The 22,330-nt window shown below is 47.7% G+C and overlaps 8 protein-coding genes across 8 annotated transcripts; 5 read left to right on the top strand and 3 right to left on the bottom strand.

Moving 5' to 3' along the window:
* Positions 1 to 2,732: 2,732 nt before the first annotated feature.
* On the top strand, positions 2,733 to 3,758 carry BP5553_00863 (putative rta1; the record flags this gene model as incomplete). The annotated part of the gene is made up of 1 exon (XM_032009486.1): positions 2,733 to 3,758. The coding sequence occupies one exon, from the start codon at positions 2,733 to 2,735 to the stop codon at positions 3,756 to 3,758; it is 1,026 nt and encodes a 341-aa protein (XP_031873540.1).
* A 34-nt stretch (positions 3,759 to 3,792) lies between these two features.
* BP5553_00862 (uncharacterized protein) lies at positions 3,793 to 5,369 on the bottom strand (the record flags this gene model as incomplete). Its single annotated transcript, XM_032009485.1, has 4 exons — positions 3,793 to 4,461; positions 4,517 to 4,651; positions 4,717 to 5,241; positions 5,313 to 5,369. 4 exons carry the CDS (start codon positions 5,367 to 5,369, stop codon positions 3,793 to 3,795), a joined length of 1,386 nt encoding a protein of 461 aa, XP_031873539.1.
* A 952-nt stretch (positions 5,370 to 6,321) lies between these two features.
* Positions 6,322 to 8,094, bottom strand: BP5553_00861 (putative SIT1-Transporter of the bacterial siderophore ferrioxamine B; the record flags this gene model as incomplete). Its single annotated transcript, XM_032009484.1, has 1 exon — positions 6,322 to 8,094. The coding sequence occupies one exon, from the start codon at positions 8,092 to 8,094 to the stop codon at positions 6,322 to 6,324; it is 1,773 nt and encodes a 590-aa protein (XP_031873538.1).
* A 3,108-nt stretch (positions 8,095 to 11,202) lies between these two features.
* Positions 11,203 to 13,846, top strand: BP5553_00860 (uncharacterized protein; the record flags this gene model as incomplete). The annotated part of the gene is made up of 7 exons (XM_032009483.1): positions 11,203 to 11,640; positions 11,711 to 11,751; positions 11,812 to 12,165; positions 12,219 to 12,448; positions 12,503 to 12,576; positions 12,636 to 12,757; positions 12,808 to 13,846. 7 exons carry the CDS (start codon positions 11,203 to 11,205, stop codon positions 13,844 to 13,846), a joined length of 2,298 nt encoding a protein of 765 aa, XP_031873537.1.
* An 873-nt stretch (positions 13,847 to 14,719) lies between these two features.
* Positions 14,720 to 16,090, top strand: BP5553_00859 (Uncharacterized protein; the record flags this gene model as incomplete). Its single annotated transcript, XM_032009482.1, has 4 exons — positions 14,720 to 14,875; positions 14,944 to 15,085; positions 15,141 to 15,267; positions 15,322 to 16,090. The coding sequence occupies 4 exons, from the start codon at positions 14,720 to 14,722 to the stop codon at positions 16,088 to 16,090; spliced, it is 1,194 nt and encodes a 397-aa protein (XP_031873536.1).
* A 1,146-nt stretch (positions 16,091 to 17,236) lies between these two features.
* On the top strand, positions 17,237 to 18,058 carry BP5553_00858 (uncharacterized protein; the record flags this gene model as incomplete). Its single annotated transcript, XM_032009481.1, has 1 exon — positions 17,237 to 18,058. One exon carries the CDS (start codon positions 17,237 to 17,239, stop codon positions 18,056 to 18,058), a length of 822 nt encoding a protein of 273 aa, XP_031873535.1.
* A 1,680-nt stretch (positions 18,059 to 19,738) lies between these two features.
* On the top strand, positions 19,739 to 20,351 carry BP5553_00857 (uncharacterized protein; the record flags this gene model as incomplete). The annotated part of the gene is made up of 2 exons (XM_032009480.1): positions 19,739 to 19,891; positions 20,022 to 20,351. The coding sequence occupies 2 exons, from the start codon at positions 19,739 to 19,741 to the stop codon at positions 20,349 to 20,351; spliced, it is 483 nt and encodes a 160-aa protein (XP_031873534.1).
* Positions 20,352 to 20,684: 333 nt separating this feature from the next.
* Positions 20,685 to 21,789, bottom strand: BP5553_00856 (putative 1,4-beta-D-glucan cellobiohydrolase C; the record flags this gene model as incomplete). The annotated part of the gene is made up of 4 exons (XM_032009479.1): positions 20,685 to 21,019; positions 21,093 to 21,447; positions 21,504 to 21,618; positions 21,671 to 21,789. 4 exons carry the CDS (start codon positions 21,787 to 21,789, stop codon positions 20,685 to 20,687), a joined length of 924 nt encoding a protein of 307 aa, XP_031873533.1.
* Positions 21,790 to 22,330: the final 541 nt, after the last annotated feature.

Genomic DNA, 22,330 nt, shown 5'->3' with positions numbered 1-22,330 from the left:
TGGCTGAGGATTTATCGTCGCACTTGGTGACGGCTTACATATAGAAATGGGCAGCAGGTACAGAAAACTCGAGTGGCTGCCTGTTTAGATGTATTCTATGATGGTGCGAGTTCAGAATGCGACCTATGGCGACTAAACGAGGCGTATACTACATTTCAAGGCTTTCGACTACAGGCTAATGTTTAGATGTAATTATTGCAACAAATGGAGTAAACACCCAGCGAGTCATTGTCACTAGTACCCTCAGCCAATAATAGGTGTAGCCTATTGTCCACTCGATTGCATGCATTATATGACTCTTTCGTGCATGCCTTCAGTATCTTAACGGAGACTTAGGCTTGGGCTGCATGAAGATGAACACCATTTGGTCATTACTAAACGAAGTGAGCGAATGACCAGCCTATATTACTCGTCCTGGCCTTACTAGTATGTCTCACCAATAGAATGGTAAGAGGGGGCTACCTATGAGGTAATATGAAAGAATACCATGGCTTTTTATTTTACAAAAGGGCTTCCTTCTCGATGAAGTTCTAATAAGGCCAAAAGCAACCGCGAAATCCGTCAGAGACCACGGTGGTAGCATTTGCATCTCCCTTGGAGACGTTTGGCCCATCACACTGGTCCTCTAAAGGATCTAGGGCTTGTAGGTCATCGTCATCCAACTTCCTTCTCCCAATCCACGTGGCGGCTATCGTCACCATTGAATCTGTGGTATGCGGAAGGTGGCGAGACAGTGCCCAGCGGAATAGTCCATCAAACCCATAAAACGACCCGGTTGCCTCCCCGAACCAATACCTTCCAGAGGAGAGCCCGGATTTCATAATGTCCGAGGATCTTATACCTGGGTTGGGATATTTAGACTGGTGTTCCTGGAGACGTAAATTCTCCTGTCTTTCGAAGATGCCAACGAACTAGTTAAAGCGAGCTTTAAATAACTTCAACTCGTCTTCATCTTGCACAATGGCATGACCACATTCAATGCCGCTAAGCCAGATAGGCGGGTCAATGAACTATACGGGCCTGATTGAGGTCCAGTCTAGATCTAGGATCGCCTTTACAGCGCCGATTTCATGAACTAAGATATTCTGCGGGCTTAAATCCCTTAGAGCTAGAAAGAACGGCCCATTATCCCAACGAGGGTCCACAAAGGCGCTTATAGCTTTTTTAGAATGTACTCTGTTCATGTATTTGAACTCTGCCGCTTGTTCAGCCTCGATGCTGTTCCGTTACCGAAGGAGCCGCTCTATATGAAGATTCGCGAGGGCGTTAAAATATTGGGTCGCCGTTCCAAACGTTGAGCTGGAGGAATCACCGAAGATACACCCGTGCCGTCTAGCTCGAGGTTGTTGAATTATAACATTAACGGCCGCGTCAAGTTCACGATATCGGGTTCCCCATCGTCACGTAGTACAATAGACCAAATTATTTGAAAGGGGTGATTCCAGAGTTCGAGAAGTATATCGGACAAACTGGAGTACAACATTTTGATCTGGCTGTCCGACCATTTTGATAATCGTGACAGATCTCGAACGAGCATGTCTCCTTCGGCGTATTGGATGATCGCCTCCAGGGTGTGGTCCGTTCGAGAGACCGTGTGCAATGAGTCGTGGGGTGGGAATAGCAACGTTGGCAGACAGCTATATGTTGTGGTCACCGATCCTCACGGATAATCAGATACATTAGTATACCAACTTCATGGTGACTACCTCTGATCCAAATTTCTCATCCAGGAGATCTCCACCGCGCTTTCCTGGAATTGGGATTCGTAAGTCCCATTTCTTCGTCCCATTCCCAATCTCTGATGTGAATCATTGTGATGTCGAAAAATATGCAGATGTGAAAACCGCCTATGACGTTTCTAGTCACGATGCAGAGGTCGTCGCGGCTACAGACTGACTGAACAAGCTAAACTACATAGCCATGCACCCGTTCTCCAAATGCCTCTTTGCTAAGTTTGGAGCGAGCTATTTTGGTGCGAAGCAGCTCATCAAATTCGATGTAATCTCCTGGAATCTCGAACTCCGAAGGGATGTTAGGCTTGGTGTAAGTGCTGACTGTTCGGATCCTGATGAGTCAACCACCTTGCACCATGAATATGAAGTGCCTTACCTCCGTATTATTTTTAAATTGGCATTTGGCTTGGATCTAGAGCAAAGTACAAGATAAGGTTCAGAGATCAATTAAAGGGGCGTCCTCTATTTCGCTTACTTTAGGGTGCGCACCGACTTTAACAGCCCACTGGCCACCGTTCTGCGGTATTAATAAGCGAGCAAAGCCACCCGGGCTACGCATTACACTAGGCCGAATCTGGTCCTATGCAGCGCTGTATCAATCTTTGTATCAACACAGGGCTGTGTATGTCAGATTTGCAGATCAACCAGCTGGTTTTCCGACGCTGTACTTCGTAGTGCTCGCCCATGTTACTATGACCCCGATCATGTCCGGCCAGGGAGCCGCATTTATTCCTCTTTGGGTGATATGTCGCGCTCCAGCTGCGTATCCCCTCGCGAGCAGAAAGTATTTATTTGTCTGCTGCCTGGTATTCTCTCGATGCTGTTCCAATCTCATACGTTTTAAAAGGCAGCTTGTTCCCAGCTTGAATTTGGCAGAATAGTTTCCAAAGCATACGATATTCATATAATTTTCCATTCATACCAATCGTCATCTTCATCTTCATCTTCATCTCCACCTTCTCCGCCTCCACCCCACGCTCCCTCCAACTCCCACTCAACATGACAGCAACAAATAATCTACCTCCAGATGGGAGCTGGTCCTTCTACTCCTACAAGCCCGTCAAGGCCCTTCCTATCATCTTCGCCATCTTCTTCCTCGTTTGCGGCATAACCATGATCTATCAGTGCCTCGCCAAATATGGATGGAAACTCTACACATACATCATGACCTTCACATGCACCATCTGGGTTGCAGGCTTCTGTTGCAGGATGGCATCGATTTATAACGACGAAAACCTTGGCCTCTTCGCCGCCCAATATGTTCTGCTATTTCTGGGACCGCCGTGCTTTGCTGGCGCAGAATACCTCGTACTCGGCCGCGTGCTGGCATATCTCCCTTACCACACGCCCATCCATCCGGGCAGAGTCATTAGTACATTCGTCTTTCTTGGAGTCGTCGTCGAAGCTCTCTCCGCCAACGGCGCAGCGGCCCTTACCGTTGCAAAGACCGCGGACAAGAGGAATTCAGCCTTAACGCGTATGCTAGCAGCTTTGATCCTTCAGGCCGTGCTAGAAATATTCTTCTCCTCACTCGTCGCCCTAGTCGAGATACGCTGTAGAAAGGCGAAAACATTTCCACGCAACGTTCGAATCGTCTGTTATCTTCTCTACATCACCAGTTTCATGATGCTAGTGCGCTGCATCTTCCGGGTTGTCGAAGGGATCGAGGTGAGGGATTGTCTTGGAGTACCAAATTGTGGAACAATCAGCCAGAAGGAATGGTTGTTTTATGTCTTCGAAGTTGCCAACATTTCCCTCTTTGTCCTGCTCTTGACTATCTTCCCGCCAGGAAAATACCTGCCACCAAATGACAAGGTCTACCTTGATCCACTGGATGGAAGCGAGCGAGCTGGGCCTGGATTTGCACAAGCTGACAGACGACCCTTCTGGCAAACCGTTATGGATCCGTTCAATTTCCAGCTTTTAACCACAGGATCTGGTGTGGCTGTGGAAAAGTTCTGGGAGGGTGATAATCCAGTGTACACTAGAGATGGAGTTGTTCCAAAGCAAAATAGCCGAGGGTAGATTACTAGCAATACCACAACTATAGTGAAAATGGCTATTTGAGTGTGATTCGTTTTTCAAGGAGCTCCTGTTCTGCAGAGGAAGGTGTGGCTGTCGGTCCATAAAGGTCTCTCTGGTATTTGAGGAGACAGCCTGCGATCGCTGCTTTGGTCTTGGGATCTGTAGCACCTATCCATGCGGCAGGAAGACAGATGATCATGTACATAGCGCCGAGTGGCCGATATTTATTGACAACCTCGTCGAGCTTCAAAATTTCATCTGAAAATTGCGGAGTCTCTCGCCTGACCTGGGGATTGGTGCCACCTAGTGCAACAAGAACGCAATTAAGCAAGATGTTAATGGCGAGGGCCATACAATAAGTTCGTGAATAGTGGGAATGAATTTGCGTCTCTGATAAGAAAATTCTGGGATATTGGGTTCCTCTACTTGATTCAATACTCTCCCATCGTTCGCGGAAGCTCGATAGAATTGGCCCGTAGCTCTCACGAAGTTTGAGTACTTCGCTTTGAAGCTCTAAAATAGTGGACTCGGACATTAACGATTCCTTGAGTGCATATCGACCACGCTCCATTAGGCTAGGAAGGTGTGCTAAACATCTCATCATTTGTCCGTCAATTGTGTCGCTATCGATCTGACTAGATACGAAATCTTTCCATTGCTGTTTCGACATCGTGATCCGGGGGTTGTTGATAGCTTCAACTACCTTAAAGGACTTTTAAGTGACTAATACATGATTACAAAGAATGTTACGAACATACCACTGTAGACCTGAGCGCGTGTAGCAAGCCATTCTCAAATTTATCTTTAGGACCAGTATGACCTCGGCATTTCAAAATTTGGGCTGCACCCACAGAATGGCTTATCGTGATGTGAATATCCGGAGCAGATAATAGCTAGAGGGATGTTAGAATATGCCTAGTAGTTAACAGATGTGGTGCGGATCAGTTTCCATACAGACCTGAACAATCATCAATACCATAATCGAGCATAGAGTTTCCGAGGAGTAAGCCTTGACAGGGTCGTCTAGACACTGTCGTAGAGCAACCAAAGCTTTGGAGTGCTTGATTAGGACATTAGGAGCTACACCTCGACCGGCAAGAAAGCACCTGTAAGCAGCCACTAGAGCTTCCGAAGCAGCATCAAGAGCTTGATTTGTGCCCAAGCGGCGTGGAATGTCAAGTAGATAATATCCAAAGTTCCATGGCAGTTGAATGCTGAGATCTGTAGATGGGTTAACAGTGGAGACGAAGGCTGAAGTTAGCCTTGTAAGACTATTTGCTAGTCCATAAGCTGGTGCTGCCGTGATAGCAAGCCCGTTGAGGTTGCAACCATCGTTCTTGAAAGGAGTGGCGGAAGGTCTGTTGGCGAGAACGAGCCGTTGGCCCTCGTTCTTGAATTTGAATCTTTGCTGGCCGAATCCAACGCAGGTGATACCTAGTCGACGGCATCTAGAGCATGGAGGGGTCGAATCTGTCGGAGAGCACTGCGGCAATATGTTTGAATCAGTATGAGATATACTCCTGCAATGTCGGTCTTATTAAAATAAGCTCCTACCTTTTTTTTCTGTTTACGACATGCATCGCAACCACGACTAGAAGGAACACCAGGCATGCTCACCTTTCACTTAGGGAGACAAGCAGAGGAACGGAGAGGTAAGGAGAGAGGCGGCAGAGAGAGGTGGCGGAAATAGCACCAAGCACTAAGCACGAAGGGGGCTGTGCTGCTGACTACTCCGTACATACACGTACCCTAAGCTTATTGGAACTTCTCCCGGGCCTGTGCTCGAAGAACCTCCGGCTTACGCATCCTAACTTTTATAAATTAATATATTCAGTATTAAATAAAACAAATTTGGTAGACAATCTAAACATTACAGGGTTGATGAAGTATTGTTATACCTGAAAATGGGCTTTGGTCAAGTCACCGAGGTCAACGCCGCAGAATTCTGGGAGCATGATAGCAAACAGCAATTGGAGTGTTCGTAGAGCTGCGCAGACGACCAAGCCAAAAGCGCCTTCATATGCTGGTATTGACCTGATATGATTCCAACTGCTTCCGAAGTTCTGCAATGTGAATTTTAGCATAGAACCCAGAGCTTTCGGGATTGTGGTCGCTCTGTTGGTACTCTCGGTTTCACTTATGCAAAAAAGATTACGGACCTTTCTTCGCCCTGGCCCTCTTATGACCCAATGAGGGTCTGCATATTTTGTATAGGAGTTGCATCCTACTACCAATTACCTCGGCATCCGACCTGAAATTGACATTATTCGATCACGGATATTTTCTGTTGCTCGATGCCAACTCACTAACTACTTTCTCAAATCACGAGACACAGCATAGAATTAGATAGCATACCAGTAAAACAGGTATGCAGAGTGTGCAAGATAGTAAATGCTTTGCGCTCGCTTCTGCTATTATAACAATTAAAAACAATTGGTTCCCAGTCCCTTATTATTACTTAACACGCATAACTCCCATGTAGAACTCCCAACACATTTCTACATTTCCTGCCAGAGGAACTTGACACACAACCGCTCTAGCTCTAGCGCCAGATCAGAACCCTCTATTCGACAACATGTCCCTTCTCAGCCTCTGGCTGACTCTGCTCGGTGCTCAACTTTGGATTTCTCAAGCAGAACGCAAAGGCAATCAGCGGCACACAGAGACAAATACCAGTAATTGTCAAGATCCTCTGTACATGCTGGTAACTCGCAATAATTGCCGTCCTAACCTCCGTGCCCACCGGATACTCGACTATCAATTCAAATGGACTCCCATAGACACTAGCTGCCAAAGTCTCGTTCTTGGTGAAGGCGAGCTGGGAGTTAAGTTCTTTAAAGAGAGTTTGTGTCCAGATAGCTCCAGAGACGCAGTTTCCGAGTGCGGAACCGACGTTGTAGCTTGCAAGGTAGATACCTGTGACGACGGCGACGTGCTCGTGTCTCGTGGCGGATTGAATAGACGCTTGTGCCGGGTATGGGAATAGACCACCGGCAATACCCAGGAGGACTTGAGCACCAATGACACCTGATTGGGCAGAGCTGGCAGTACCGCCACGGTAATGGATCAGGAGGCCAAATGCTACCATGAATAGAGCTGTACCGGCGAGAATGAAGTATTTGAGGCGGCGAACCTTGAAAATCACCGCTGAGATGAAGACGCCTGCGATGACAGAGCAGAAGCTGTATAAGGAGGATACACGTGTGGCGGAAGTGATAGTAAAGTCGAATGCGACGATCAGGACAGTATAGAGAAAATCACCCTGGAGATACCAGGCAAAGTTGAGCATCGTTGCTATCCCTAGCGCACCCCAAACACTGCGGTCTCTGAGAAGATAGAAAGGAACAAGGGGGTGCTTGGCCTTCATTTGCCAGAATATAAAAACTGGGATAGTGAGCAAGCCGATGATTAGGGGCGCGAGAATGTGTGCTGCTTTCCATTTGGTAGATACGCCACCGGCGAGGGTGAGGGGAACGAGAATGAGTGCAAATACAGCAATCAAGAGGATGATGCCGATAACATCAAGCTGCCAGAATAGCTCTATAGCTAGGTCCTTGGGGCCGAGCATTTGGAACGGGGAAGCATATTTGTCCAAGACACCGTTCCTGCGGGCTCGACGGCCGATGACGTAGAGTGTGATTATCAATGGGAGAGTACAGACGGGGTAGATGATACACCACATCCCGATACCCCATCTCCAGGTGGTAGTCTTGAGGACCTGCTCGGTGATGTTGCCGCTGACCCAAGTGTTGATGATGAATGGCATTGCGGGAATGTAAGAGAAGAAGACCCGGCTACGCATGGAGGTCACATCTGCGACGATGACTTCGACAAGGAGCATAACGCAGGTATATCCAACTTGGTAAATGACCGCGCCGGCGCAGAAGGCCTTCACCCCGTCCGCGCAACTCTCAACAATCGTACCGAGAGTGTAAAAGAATACCGATACGAGAATAAGTTCGGCACGACCGAAAACATCAGCAATCTTGGCGGCAGTTGGCTGAGCAGCAGCAGCGATGACCGCTCGGAGGACGTTGACAGTCGAGAGAAGAGAGTGACTAGCATAGTCGCTGGTTGCCGTGGCTTGATATGTGTATCGTACCGTGCCATCGAGGCCATAGGCGTAGGATATCAGGAAGATGCCGAGGAACAGAAAGATCCGGTCGGTGAGAGTGAGTTGGCTAGATATAGCTTCGATACGTGCTACACCTGGAGACTTTGCTCCTAGGAGGAAACCGTGAGGGCTCGTGGGCTCCGATTGATCAGGGTTAACCGCAGCATGGCCGTCCTTTTCATAGCTTGGCTCGGTGTCGGTAGGTTGTTTGGTTGGGTCCATGTTGCTGTGCATTGTCTTGAGATGCAAGAGCAGTTCGCGGTTGCTTGGATAGTTCTCGACGAAGCTTCAGAGCCGGTGGAAGTTCACACGTAATGAGTGGTATATATATAGACCCCTCTCAGCGGCCACAGAGTGGGAGCGACAAGGAAGTGCAGAATGAAGGGATGAGTGTCAATGATCAACGGCCAGGATGAATGCAGGACGTCCAATATGCATGCACTGCTAGACTAGTTAAGAGCTGCAACCTAGGGGAAGGGGAGGGGGGGATATATCTCGCTCGCGTGGGAAAACACAAGAATAAACATTATTGCAGCAGAGGGACTTTTTATTCTTATCAGATTCCAAGCGCTCCAGCTCTGAAGGCCTTACCCTTGGCTAGGAGTAGGTGGATCCTTGACGGTAAATTATCTTCAGGCCCTAATGATGCCAATCGACCAGCTCTGTCCCAATTACCGGGCCACTTACCTAAAGTGGCAGATATGCCACATTCATGGCGTGTCCAGTCTTGCCGCTAGAAGGGAAGCGCAGGGCAAGCTGGTCAAGTAGCTCAAGTAGTGGATGGCCAGCATCCGGGTATGCAGACATGCTGTGTACTCCGTAGAGTTCACTGTCATTGCCTACCGGTATAGGGATGAAGCGCCTTGGCGAGAGCCCGGGTAGTGCGCAAAATCTTATCTGATGAGAAGATTTTCATCTAATCAGATCACTTGGGGTGGGGGATGGCGCCGGACGTAATCGGGTTATCGAAAAAGCAAATTTGGCTGCAGGGAAGATTCTGACAGGACTCTCCTCCGTAAGAAAAAGTACTTCATACTATTCGAGTACCAAGAACCAAGTGCTCTGGAGCTCGCGGTCTTCGCGTCAGCTTTGGCTATCACGTTCTGCTGGATGGGGTCGGGCCAACGTGATCAACATCACCAACATCACCAATCCTTCTGGAAAACGTCGTCCTACCTTCGTATGTAGGAGTTGTGAGAAGTATTAGGATTATTACTTCATAAACGCCTTGACCTTTCATTCCACACTACCATCTCATAAATTTCGCCCACCCTCTGGTCCTCCATCTCATCCACCTCTTCGTCCCCCCACCCGAGTCTCTCGCCTTGTCCGGATTGTCCTCCTGACTCCTGTCGTGGCCCTCGTGGTTGTCTCGCTGGCGCTTGCGCGCTATAACGTTCTAGATTTGCGAATCTGCAATCCTTTCTCTTGATGGCAACGAGGATTGCTTGGCTAGCACATGGTAGTCGTATCGACGAAGTACAGAGTATACCTTTGCCCTGCGATCCGGGTCTTCCAGGTGCCACTCCCACGTTTTGCTGCGAGGATTGCCCGAACGCCATACTAACGGCTACTCCGGGTGTGGCAATGGGATAACCCAAAGCCAAGGCGACAGCAAAAGTGGATACGTGATGGAAACAGGGCGATTTGCATGCCTGTACAGGGAAGTGGGTATCAAGCCTGGCTCAGCAACATTTTCCATCTTATTCTGACGTGTAAAGTCTCTCATGTCGGTTTCTCTGCAGTACCAGGAGAGGTGTAAGTGCATTACAGATTGGTGCAACTATGGTGCAGCTATAGGGGTTGTGCAAGCGCGCTGCTCTCACAACAGACGCACCATAGATAGCCCTGTGCCCTCCTCCTGAAGCCCTAGGCAACGATATCCGGCCATACTTCTTACGGTATCCTCAATCAGCTATCTTGGCGCCCTTCTCAAGTACCTCCGCGAGTGCCGGCCTCTTGGCCTTGGTCGCCTTGATCGCCTGTTTATTCTTCACGGCGGTGTCGGCAAATTCTCGAGACGCAAGCGTCCGTACGACCGCGTCTGTGCCCTCTCGCTGTTCCCACCAGCCATTGAGTCTCCAGCACTGCTGCAACTGCAAGAAACGATGGCACAGAGCTCAAGTGGCCTTCTTTTGCTGTGCCAGCATCACATTTTTCGACTTAGGCGCGAGTTCCGGTTCTATTTTGGGTCCCATAGCGCCGACGAGATCAATTATGCAGCTAAGGTTTAACAAGGTAAACGTGTGATGGCAGGATCTTCTATCAGATCTAAGGGAATTCTGTCAAATCAGCGTCAACTGAGTCAAGTACCACATAACTTCCAAATTATTAAAGCATGTTGGAAGGTTGGAAGGTGTGGGGGTAGAATAAGTAATAGGTATCCTGACTTTATACCCCGTAATACGCCCACACGTTGCATTCCACATCAGGTATCATATGCGCATCAATACCGATTGATTCATGCACCAACATTACACCATGATAATAAACTCGGTCTAAATATGGTAAACAACGGGCGCATCACCTGCGATATTAAAAATCATCGTGTAGGTGGAACACGATTGAGAGTCTAAATAGCTGTACTAACTAAAACCAGTGGGATGGCACCCTACAAAGTGCACAACCCAGCTCCTGAATAAATTCAAATGCCGAAGGAGATAGCAGGATTTAATATAAAAAAGACCAAGCTTATTCAGTTGATAGCCATTAATCGAAGTAACACAAAGCGATTAGCGGGGGTTCGGGAAACTTTACCCACTTTTGATCTATCTTTAAATGGTAGTATGATGGGTCGTTCGAAGGAGGTGGCTGTTGTAGCGGAAGTATGTAACAACAATGTTACCTCTTCCCTTTAGGCCGTTCCAACCGTACTAGACGACAAGTACTCTGGAATCTGTAGGCACAAATACGTTGGGCTGCAAAGTGGAGGAAGCCGGATCACGGCTGCGGTCGGGGACTTACCTTATAGACAGGGGTATTATGTCACGTAATTACGACGAACGGGAGAATAATAGAAGTCGGCGTCATCTTACTTAAACCTTTGACGCTTTTAAAATATATAGTATCTTACCTCTTAATTTTAGAGTTCATCTTATCATTACCCTAATGGAATCGAGGATATGAGAACTCATCGTTCAATCATACCTTCTAATGCACGTGATTAAAGCCCCACATGGAGGTACAAAATCATGTGACATTGAGTAGTTCACCGCCTTTTGGAGATCCTGTTTAAAAATCAGATCAGATAAGATTAGGTTTCATCTGATAAGATTCCTCCCACGCTGTCACCTTGTACTACATCCGGCGGCATGCCAGAATCACTCGGCCATGATCTTATTTCTTGTTCTTCTCACCATATCGGGCTCTTTGGTGTCTGCTCAATTCGAACCCCCCGATTTCTGCTTTAGCGCATGCCGGCAAGTTTCTCGAGCCGTACAGTTTAATACCACGAACCCGGAAACTGGCAAACCCTGGGTGAGCGATGCATGCCACAATGAACTGCGACTCTCCTCCTTGTATCTATGTGCCAGGATATTTTGTACACAAGAGGAACGGGCTCGGGGGACGGCTGGTTTCAACCAAACTTGCCTGACTTTTTCGAATACAACTCTCCCGCCGTATTCTCTAATCGAGGATTACACGGATGATGATATTGGTCGATTATATCATGTACAGCCCGAAGATGTTTTCGGGACTACTCCAACTATCTTAAATAAGATTGTGGTTCCGTCAGAAAAGATCTTTCAATTGGCTTTCAATACTCTGGTATTATTGCAAATCTCACCATGCTCATAGAGTCATACGATGTAGTTTTATTTGCTAAAACAAATACCAGGATGCTGCTCACTTCGAAAAAAATATTCACATCCTATATGGGTAATTTCGACTGATGAACCATATTATGAGAGCAGAAACCTGATGCTAAATTCTTTACAGCTATGCCATGTATTATTTCTGGATTGTGGTCATCTCCATCGGCCTCTGTACGCGATTCGCACGGCTGCTCATCACCACCATCGGGAAAAAAGAACAACACTGGCAACCCATACCAGAAAATAATTTTTCTCCTGGAAGCGCACCGGCCAAGTGGAAAACAAACATATTCAGCGTTCCATACACGTTGATGAAGAGATATATAACTGTTCCAGCAACCTTTGGCGTCACCCATGCCCAGGCTATCCGGTGGTGTACAATACCAACACGAGTTCAAAGCCTTACAATCGCAGTTTTTGTCGTTGTGAATATTGTCCTTTGCTCAATCGACTACTATGTATTTCAGTATAATATGTAGTATGTTTCACATCCACTTCAAATACTTTAATACACTACTAAAGTTCTACAAGCTGGCCAGATGTATCCACTCAAGTCTGGCGATATCTTGCTGACAGAACCGGAATAATATCTACGGCAAACCTTGCCTTGATCTGGGCTTTTGGTATCCGCAACAATACTCTCCTCTGGCTGACGGGTTGGGATTTTGCAACTTACAACAACTTCCATCGCTGGGTCGCTCGAGTCGCGACTGTGGAAGCCGTGGTGCATTCGGTTGCATATACTGTCCTTATTCTCCAAGGTATGTTGCTATACTTATTATTTTTGTGCTGTGACTAATAATCCCCTGATATAGAAGGATCGTTTGAAGCAGGATGGAAAAGCTATGTTGAATACTACCATACGAGGTGGTTCGTTGCTGGCATCCTGGTTTGTTGCCATCCCCCGTTCCGAGTTTCCTTTTAATATATGTATTAATAGTGATACAGGCTACCATAGTCATGGTTGCCATTTGTTGCTTCTCAGTTTATGGTTTACGAAGGAGTTTCTATGAGGTCTTCCTGCTGTTGCACATCGTACTATCCATTCTCCTCATAGTCACAATGTGGTAGTAAGTATTCATCTCTCGCCACGGAGCTATAAATACTCATCCATTTCTAGTCATGTTGAGATATTCGATGGAGAATATAAAGGCTACATCTGGCCGTGCATATTTATTTGGTTATTTGACAGGTTTCTTCGATTGGTCCGAGTCCTCCTATTTAATCCAAAATTTTGGAACACAAAGGCAATGGCCATATACGACTCGAATTCCAACATCATCCGTCTTGTTGTTCCATATTCAACATCTTTCGTCAAACCACGGCCAGGTACATTTTATTATGTAACTTCAATTAATAGCCTGAAAATATGGGAAAGCCACCCATTCACTCTTGGTTACTCGACTTCCGATCAAGAGAATTTTTGTGGATCAAATTCCTCTGCGCCTTCACTGGGAACGATATCACCTCCACAGCGCAGACTCTCACCGGACCCTCGAGCAGATAGATCCGGTTCCAGCCGTCACTCCTCTTCAGAGTCTCAAAGCCTCCTTGACCCATCAGCAACTACACCACCTTCATCAATGGTATTCATAATCCGCCCTTACGACGGATTCACTGCACGCCTGCGAGACTCCGCCATCCCGGGCCCGGCAAGTGTACGGATGCTTATCGAAGGCCCCTATGGCGAGACTCAGCCATTCAGCATGTACGAAAACGTGTTATTCATCGTTGGTGGAACCGGCGTCACAGTTCCTCTTTCGTACATGGAGCTATTGTTAGGAGAAGAGGCGAGTACAACATCCCTTCGAATCGTTTGGGCTGTACGAGAACATGAATTCTTGATAGATGCCGTCGACAAGGACTTTAGGGGTACCTTGGACAACGAGAAAGTGTCTATGACTGCGTATGTGACACAGGCGGATGAGGCGGACAAGGATGATCACCGGCCATTACCAAAGGGATTGCAGGTGTCCCTTGGCAGGCCGAATATACATAAAGAAGTTGAAGATGCCGCCCGAGATTCTGGTCATCGACCTTTGGCAGTTGTTGCTTGCGGACCAGGCCAGATGGCGGATGATGCTAGACAGGCGGTTGTCAGTATGCTAGGTAGAGGGTGGGGTCAGGTAGAATATTTTGAGGAGAGCTTCCATTGGTGATGATTCATGAACATATTGAGCGCTTGATACGTTATACGGAATGGAGATAGACTTCATTACTTCCTTGCGCGTACTCGGCGTACAACTTATAGAGATACTGGTTGTCGATAGTATCGTCAGCTATAATTAAATAGACAGACACATATATGGGAATTCCCCTAAACTAGGCTACCACATCCCATCATTAAGCTTAGTATTAAATTAAGGTGAAACTTTTCAAAAGTTGGGCGTATGTGGTTAACGCGGAAGATAAGACATGAGTTATTAACTGGCCTAGAAGATTTAGTTGATTTTCATATTCAGTAGCAGTCCATAATCCGTCCTAGCTCTGTGTCATAGGCTTAAAATACGGAAATGCACAATCAAAAATTGGGCGACATCGATCACTAAATTAAAAGATGACTCACATCGAGCTATTAGAGTAGTGTTGTAGTGTTGTAGAGTTAGAGGCTCAAGAACATGTAGAGGATTGATGACGAGGAGCAGCTAGGCTTCAGCCGCAAGCTCTTACGTCCGTAGGAAGTTTGACATGAACACATTCAATCGGACCACTAATCGTGCGGAGTAGGTAGGAGTTATAATTTAGTGATTAACGCGTAATAGCAGTATGCACACGCGGCTCGATGAGGATGTGACACTGTTTGCGGCGCGTGAAAAGACCGACCGAAATGTCCGAAATAACGAGAACCGACTTTATATCCGAAAACTCGGGGAACTCTGATGTATAGATAGCTAGAATTTCCTACTACTTCAGCAACATCTCCTTAGTATCACAATCATATCTTTCAAGCTTTTATAATTTCAAGCCTCTATATATTTTAAGCTTTTTGGCTTCATCGGAATAAAACCATTCCAAGTTGAGTAGCAGAAACCATGACCGTCTCCGAGCTCCTCGCCTCCCTCAACAGGGCGGCCGACTCACCTGCAATCTTGACGGAGGATGAACGAAAAGAAATTCTAGCTACCTGCGACACATTGAGAACGAAGCTGGAAAATCCTATGGAAGCAACAATCCGATATGTCCTTTCGGTATGTTGTCCTATCTCCGTGGATTTCAAGATGATATTCGATCACCTGCTGACTCGGACTTACGATAGCCTATTCAGGCGGTAGCACTTGAGCTAGCAGTAGACATGAAGCTTTTCGATATAGCGGCTTCGCTGTCTCCTGATAAGAAAGGGTTTGGAATTGATGATCTTGTTTCGAGGATGGATAAGGAAGCTGATCCAACCCTCGTTGGTAAGTGCTGATGAACCTTGCAGCTCCTCGAATGTCACTGACTTTTTAACCCAAGTTCGAGTCGTGAGATTCATGGTAGTCATGGGGATTTTCAAGGAGGTAGGGCCAGGTCAATACACATCGGCTCCATTAGCTGGCGCTTATGTTTCAACTTCTCCACTGTCTCAATGCGTCATTCACATGTAAGTACATGCCTCGGAGAACAACTTCCCTTCAGTACTTATTCAACTACCTAGGAACTCCCAAAGTAAAGTCATCACCAGTTTAAACGCGTACTTCGAAGAAAATGGGTATAAAAGCCCTGGAGATGCCTACAATGGCCCTTTCCAGTATGCGCGCAACACGAAGTTGCATTGTTTCGACTGGCTTGCAACTCAGCCACGACTCCAAAACGCATTCAACGTTGTGATGACTATACCACGAGGTGGAAAAGGGCCGAAATGGTTTGAAATCTTCCCCACTTCGTCAAAACTACAGGTGAAGTCGCCAGAAGATGTCCTCCTCGTGGACATCGGTGGTGGCATCGGGCATGACCTTATCGCCTTCAAAAAGCATTTCCCGGATTCCCCAGGCACTCTCATCGTCCAAGACATCCCCGTGGTTGTAGACAGCACCGAAAACCTACCTTCCGGGATCCAAGCCATGAAACACGATATGTTCACACCGCAGCCTATCAAGAGCGCAAAAGCTTATTATTTGGCGAATGTTCTGCACGATTGGCCGGACAAGCAAGCTTTGAAGATCCTCGGGAACATCAAAGAGGCGATGAATGAGGACTCAATTTTGCTGATTAGCGAGAATGTGCTTCCGGATTGGAATGTCCCCCTTGCTTCTGCCTATGCAGATTTTGTCATGATGGCAAACTTCTCGGCCTTGGAGAGGACAGAGGAGCAGTTTAAGGCGTTGCTGGAGAACGCGGGGTTTGAATTGGTCAAGGCCTGGGCTGCGGATGATGCGCCAAAGAGTGATGGACGGAGATTGTTGGAGGCGGTTCCAAGGAAGTAGGCCGGCTTTTGAGGTCAAGACCCAAGCAGGATAAGGGCCAGGCGTTCAGCGTAAATTCCACTCTAGCGTGTGCACTTCAAAAAGATACCCTAAATCATATTAAAAGTGGATTGTTTCCCTCGATCATTCGGCTGATATATGGATGGCACTGAGATTGGGCATAACTTCGCCGCTCGGAGTCGGACTGCACCGGTAGCTAGCCCTGGGTCCGCCACGAGACACCCCGACTTTATTCGATAACCTTGGAAACGGGTTGCAGTTTGCAGTAAAAAGGTAACCTTGAGGAGCATAGGAGTGCGCTGAATTGTGTTGCACAGCAGTATTGGTGCTTACGGTAGTGGAACCGTACCTGCTTTGTTGAATCTACCTCCGTAACCAAAAGAAAAGGTTGCAAAGTAGGTTCCTGTTGAACAGCTGGCCAAAGGTATAAGTGAAATCGACGCGGCTGCTAAAGAAAGGGATGTTTACATAGACGTGTTACTGTATGCACAAGGTGTCTGTGCCTTATGAAGAAGAGCAGTTGGCACTTGGTAGGATGGTAGATACGGAGGAGTCGTGAGGGGCAAAGGGGCAAAGGAGCAAAGCAACAGAGAGGAGCAGAAGGGACCGAGCAGCGGAACAAAGGGAACAAAGGGTCCACGGCGACTCCTCGGCTGTTGACCGTTGGCCCGCTATTTCCGGGGTCTCCGCTTAGGTAACGCAAGGGAACATCGCTCCCAGTGGCTGCCGCTCAAAAATCTTGCCGGCTGCCCTGCGACCTCACCAACCAACGCCTTTGGCCATCCCCATCCCTCGTCCTGCTTGCACAGTCCTTCGTCCTTCGTATTCCCCCATTCTTTCATTCATCCATCATCCATCATCCATCTCTTCGTTTCCGCCGTTCGTTTCGACAAAACAAAACCCAAAACCAAACCATCCCATTCATTTCGCCTTCACTTCTCGTGTCGCCAACAATAAACACAAGCAAGTAGCCGCCGCTGTCCGGCCGGTGTTGGCTGACAGACACAACACGAGCGACGAGGATAGAAGAAGGATTCCATCGCCATCAGCGACTCATCCACTTCCATTCCCCTCCCGTTTCCACTTCCACTTCCACTTCCACTTCCACTTCCACTTCCACTTCGCATCCTCATATCGCACCTCATCATGATGCTCTCACGGCCTCAGCTGCTATCCGTCCTCGCGTTCCTCGCGTTGGCCCAAGCCAGCTGGCTCGATGGCTTCAGCCTCATAAACCGACAGAACGGAATAGTGAATGCCATAGCCGCCGTCGAATCCTCGTCGGACTTGGTGCCGTCAGATACAGCGAAGAATACTGGAGACAGCAAACCCACGATTACATCGCCCACCCCGACACCCTCGGCGTCCCCGTCCAAATCAGCATCAGCATCACCAACACCGACTCCCACCACGACTCCCCCAACTACCAAGCCTACAAGCACACCCCCCACATCTTCAGAGGACTCGGAAACCCCTTCGGCTACCACTTCGCCAGACGCAAAGCCTACGACCGAATCCAAGCAGCCCCCTAAGAGCACTAAGGAGGTCACCTCAACGCCGTCCGTCAACGTGATCACCCAGGTTTTGACTGTTAGTGGCTCGGTCGTCACATCAGTCTCCTCATCCACCAATACCAATTCCGCATCGGCCGCTACCAATGAAGCATCCCTTGCAGGAAACGGCGAGAAATCCTCAGGAGGCATGAGCTCAAAGACAAAGAACACTGTCATCGGCGTTGTCGTCGGTGTAGGCGGTGCCATCATACTCGCAGGCCTGGGTGTCGTAGCTTGGAGGATCTGGGGCCGCAAGAAGAAGGGAGATGAGAGCGATGACCTGATGGGTTACAGGGCAAGCAGCGCCGCAGGGGAGAAGACCACCGCCCAGGGACCAGCAGCAAACCCGTTCCAGAGCACATTAGAGAACTACCACAACCCCGCGAGGAACGTTAACGCGTCGTCGAATTTCTAGTTGGTTTTTGCCAGGGGTATATTCATGGATACAATAGATGCGTGCGAATGGTTTTGTCAGGATACCCGGAGCGTTCATGGATGGTCGAGGTCACCACATCACGTTGCGTCTGATTTTTCGGTTGGACTGGTGGTTATTTGCATTAGAATGGGGCACGCTCTGTTTAGAGAAGGTCCATCCACCTGCGATTTCTCGCAGCTCTCGCATTTCATTTGGTGCAAATCTTGCATTTCCTCCTGGAGACTATCCGGGAGACTGCGGCGGGGCGTTATATTGGCCTTTCTACACTACTAGGCATATTGTTCGTAATAATGTAAATAGAAAATGCTATTCCTCTACACTCATCAATGTTTGGAGCTGCTGTATCATTAGTGACAATTGTGGCTTGAAAGCCTCACATTAATATTAATTGGCTTGATGTACGCCGGCAGCCACATCCCGCGACTAATGCGATACCCCGAGTTTTGGACCCTTAGCACGTCTATCTGATTCGTATCTCTATCTTCAGCGGGGGGAGTGAACCTGCTGAAAACCTAACCAATGCTACTCGAGAAAGACTGTTGATCTTCTGTGCCTATCGAGTAGTGCGGTAGGTATATGCCGCAGGATTAACGCCGCTGACGTGACCCAATGGAGCCGGTATGTAGAAGATGCCAAGGTTAAGCATTAATGTATAGCAGAGCGAAACGCTTACCTCCCAGCCTTTTGTCTATCTTTGCCTATCCTTGCCGCACGAAACAGACAGCGATGGTAGAAATAGACAGATCAGCACTTTTATTTGCAGCATACGAAGTATGAGACCTATGAGTATAGCCCCTCCACCCCCGCTTTGCGAGATGCGACTTTGCGATTCCACCAGTCGTCATTCTTGTACCCACCATCGATGGTCTACGTAGTACGCATCTGCCAGCCCTTCATTCCGATTCAGATATTGACGACATCCAGGCACGATAATCGGGTAAATGGCGAGATCTACAGAGTGCTAACCTCTCCGTGACTGTGCTTGTGAACCCCAAATAACGCTATGAAAAGGATCTCGCCTCTTAATGTCTCGTGTGTGGTGCCAAAATGTGGCTATCAAAAGAGAAAAGGAGGTCGGGGTGAGAATGTGCTTGTGCACGGGCGGCGAAGGTCACCTAGTCCAAAGATTGCAGGATAGAAGATCAATGGAAAATTCTCGGTAGAGTCAAAGAATGCAAAACTGGTGATTATCCAGGAGAGATGAGAACCTAGCGGAAACAAATATACTGCTTCCGTTCCGGGCATACCTTGGGATCGTTTGATCGGTGCATCACGTGATCCCCCCCCTTTTCTCCTCCCTCCCCTTGATCCCCCTTATCAATCAAGCGAACAATATATCCATTCAACAAAACACCACAGAATGATTAAATGTTATTTAAAAAGTCCGATATTTTGCAATGAGACCAACTACCCGCCCGAGAGTAGTATGCAACATGATCCGCCGCATCCACGTTTCAGACATCCCCTTGGGGGCCTTTCCCTTGTTTCACCTTACTTACAACATCACATCGACACGACAGTAACACTTCTGTTCACAACAACAATTAATTTAATCAATTCAACATATTCATTCTCTCAAAAGCAATTTATCCAAAGAGAGGCCGAAGGAAAGATCCGTCAGCTCCTCAGAAATATTCGATTTGGCAAGTGGTTGGCAAGATGCATACATCAGTAGTTTGGTGTGGGGTAGTGGCAATAACGATCGCCCTGGTGAGGGCCGGCGAGATAGCGCCCATAAATACGAGTTTGGAGATGGAGGTGGAAAGAGAGTTTGCGGCCATATATCCTCGAGCGTCATTGACGAATTTCCAAGTAAGTGGAGCGTAGCTTCCAGCTACTCTGTCCCCTCCTTTCACTTTTACACATATCTACCCTTTCACACTTCTTTTCACCTAGACATAAATCGCACACCCCTAGAAGACTAACAAATCAACTTTGATAGATATTCACAGGCAGCCTAGGCAACGCTGCCGCCGAGCCCATAACAGCATCAGGCGAGGAGGGTCGTCCTTTTAGTGTCAACGGCGAGACCTTCAACCAGCTCCAAGATGCCGCGAAGCGATCCTGCAGCAGTCAGAAGACAGCCTGCGCTGCGATTGCAAATGGACCCGGCGGCGGCGGCGGTGGGGGTGGGAAGAATACACCCCCGGGTGCGGTTACAGTTAATGCCTGCGATCAGCAGAATACGGCCTGTGTTGCTGCGACTAAAGGGATGGCGGATATGGCATTGAAAAGTCAAGAGGGGGGAAATTTGATCTTCTGTGATTCTTAGGAAGGAAGAGGGAGAAGGGATTGGTAGAGATAACAAATGGATAAGCTTCGGAATACGAGATGGCGAATGATGGGAAAATATGTGTAACGATGGGTATCAGTTTCGATATGGTAATGTGGAGGAGCGAAAGCGGTTGAATTGGCGTTTTATGTTGAAATTTTGCGGTTTTCCTAAGGGCCCGTAGGTAATGGCAGCGACACTGAGATTCCACACAATATATCGTCCAGATTTTGAGCCTATCTTAGTATTTCTCCATATCTCACTTCTGTCGCCCCCTAGTCACCACTAAGTCATCGCCACAACTTATTCTCTGCTACTCACTCCCCGTTCCCCCTAAAAGAAACGTCCTTTAAATCCACCGGCCACTGCCTCCGCAACTGCCTTATGAATGGCTAAACCTGGATGATAATCATTCCACCAAAGACAGCTCTTTCCATCACTGTTATAGCAAGTAGCACCATTCTGGCCGGCCCCATAAATCGTCGGATTGGCAAGCAACTTGTCAAATACCGCCACTGTATCAACCACTACAGCCTTCGCCTCTGTGTGAGAGGCTAGGAACGAGGCCGTCATCTTGGCGATGAGGGAGTTGAACGCAGCTATGACATCTGCTTCAGTGGCGCGCGAGGATGCGGATTGTGAGAGCATTGTGGGAGATTTTTGAATCGCTGCGATATTGAAAACGGACAGGTTTTAGTAAATTCATTACAAATACGAGGGAAAGGGGGAGGGAGAACTAACGGGGTACCGTCAAAAAAGCAAAGTTCCTGCCTCCCGAATCATACATCTTCTGTGCCATAGCTTGATATTGGGCAACAATCTTATTCAAAAGCGCTGTCTCCGTTGCATTTGAGTTCCCCCCAAAGGTATTCCCAACATCATTTACACCCATCCATACCGCGAACAGCGTATTATCCGATGTCCAAGGAGCATAGGAGGGCTTGCTGCTTAAGGAGGACGTAAATTGGGAGACTTGCTCGACGAGGGATATCGTGGTTATGGAGCTGACAAGGTTGGCGTCTACGGTTGCTCCGCCGGCCGCGAAATTGAATGCTAGCGTTAGACTGGTGTTATAAGTACGGCAGAGGTGGCCGAGCTGAGAGCAGATGTTAGTGTTGGGATTATAAGGAGGAAGAGAATACGGGTAGTTACCCAATTAATGCCTCCTGAGGTTGTCCAGCCGGGGAACTCTGGGTTACCAAATGGGTTTAATGCCGAGGGTTTTGCTCCGTTAATGTCGAACCCGGATTGTGTGTAGGAATCTCCGCTATTCGTGAATTAGAAATGCTAACTGAAGAGTTATATTAAATAAATCGTACAATGATATTATATATTTTGTGCCAGTAATGGCTCCAGCATGAATATTCTCAAGAACAGGAGACGAAGATGAAAAGCCTACACTCCCGAGGAGAAGGGATACGATCAAACGAGAGTACATCCTGTTCGGAATTGATGGTAAAATGTGAGAATAATACTGGAAAAAAAAGGAACTCGATTAGGAACGGGAGGTTGCTCTTATACACGCTTCGGGAAAGAAGCAAACTACTAAAAATCTATCCCGTGATGGAGCAACTACACTGTAGATATAATTCTTCCATATTTATTACCTTAACCAGCTTTCATCCAAACACGCTCCGGGACATCGGCTTATCACGAACACGACGAACAACAAAAGAAATGCACCAACAGCACGCTTGTAGCTCTAGATATAATCGACTGGCATTTCGAATTCGAACCCTTTTAGTTTCGGAGTCCTAGCTTCCGCACCAAATACAGAGGCACTTCCACCGATAACTGAAGCGTAATCCTTGTCGCCACCTGTCGATCTAGATGGGTCGATAGGTATTGGTCAGACACCAGACGGCGGGGCAATGAGATTGAATTCCATGATCATCTACCGGTAGAGCGCAATGTAATGTAAGCGCTCCAGTGATATGGGCTAGACCTCTTGTACAGGATTTCCAGGCCAAAACATCTTG

Source organism: Venustampulla echinocandica, assembly GCF_003357145.1.
Source record: "Venustampulla echinocandica strain BP 5553 chromosome Unknown scaffold_0, whole genome shotgun sequence".
Lineage (NCBI taxonomy): Eukaryota > Fungi > Ascomycota > Leotiomycetes > Helotiales > Pleuroascaceae > Venustampulla > Venustampulla echinocandica.
This window is presented reverse-complemented; position numbering and strand designations above follow the sequence as displayed.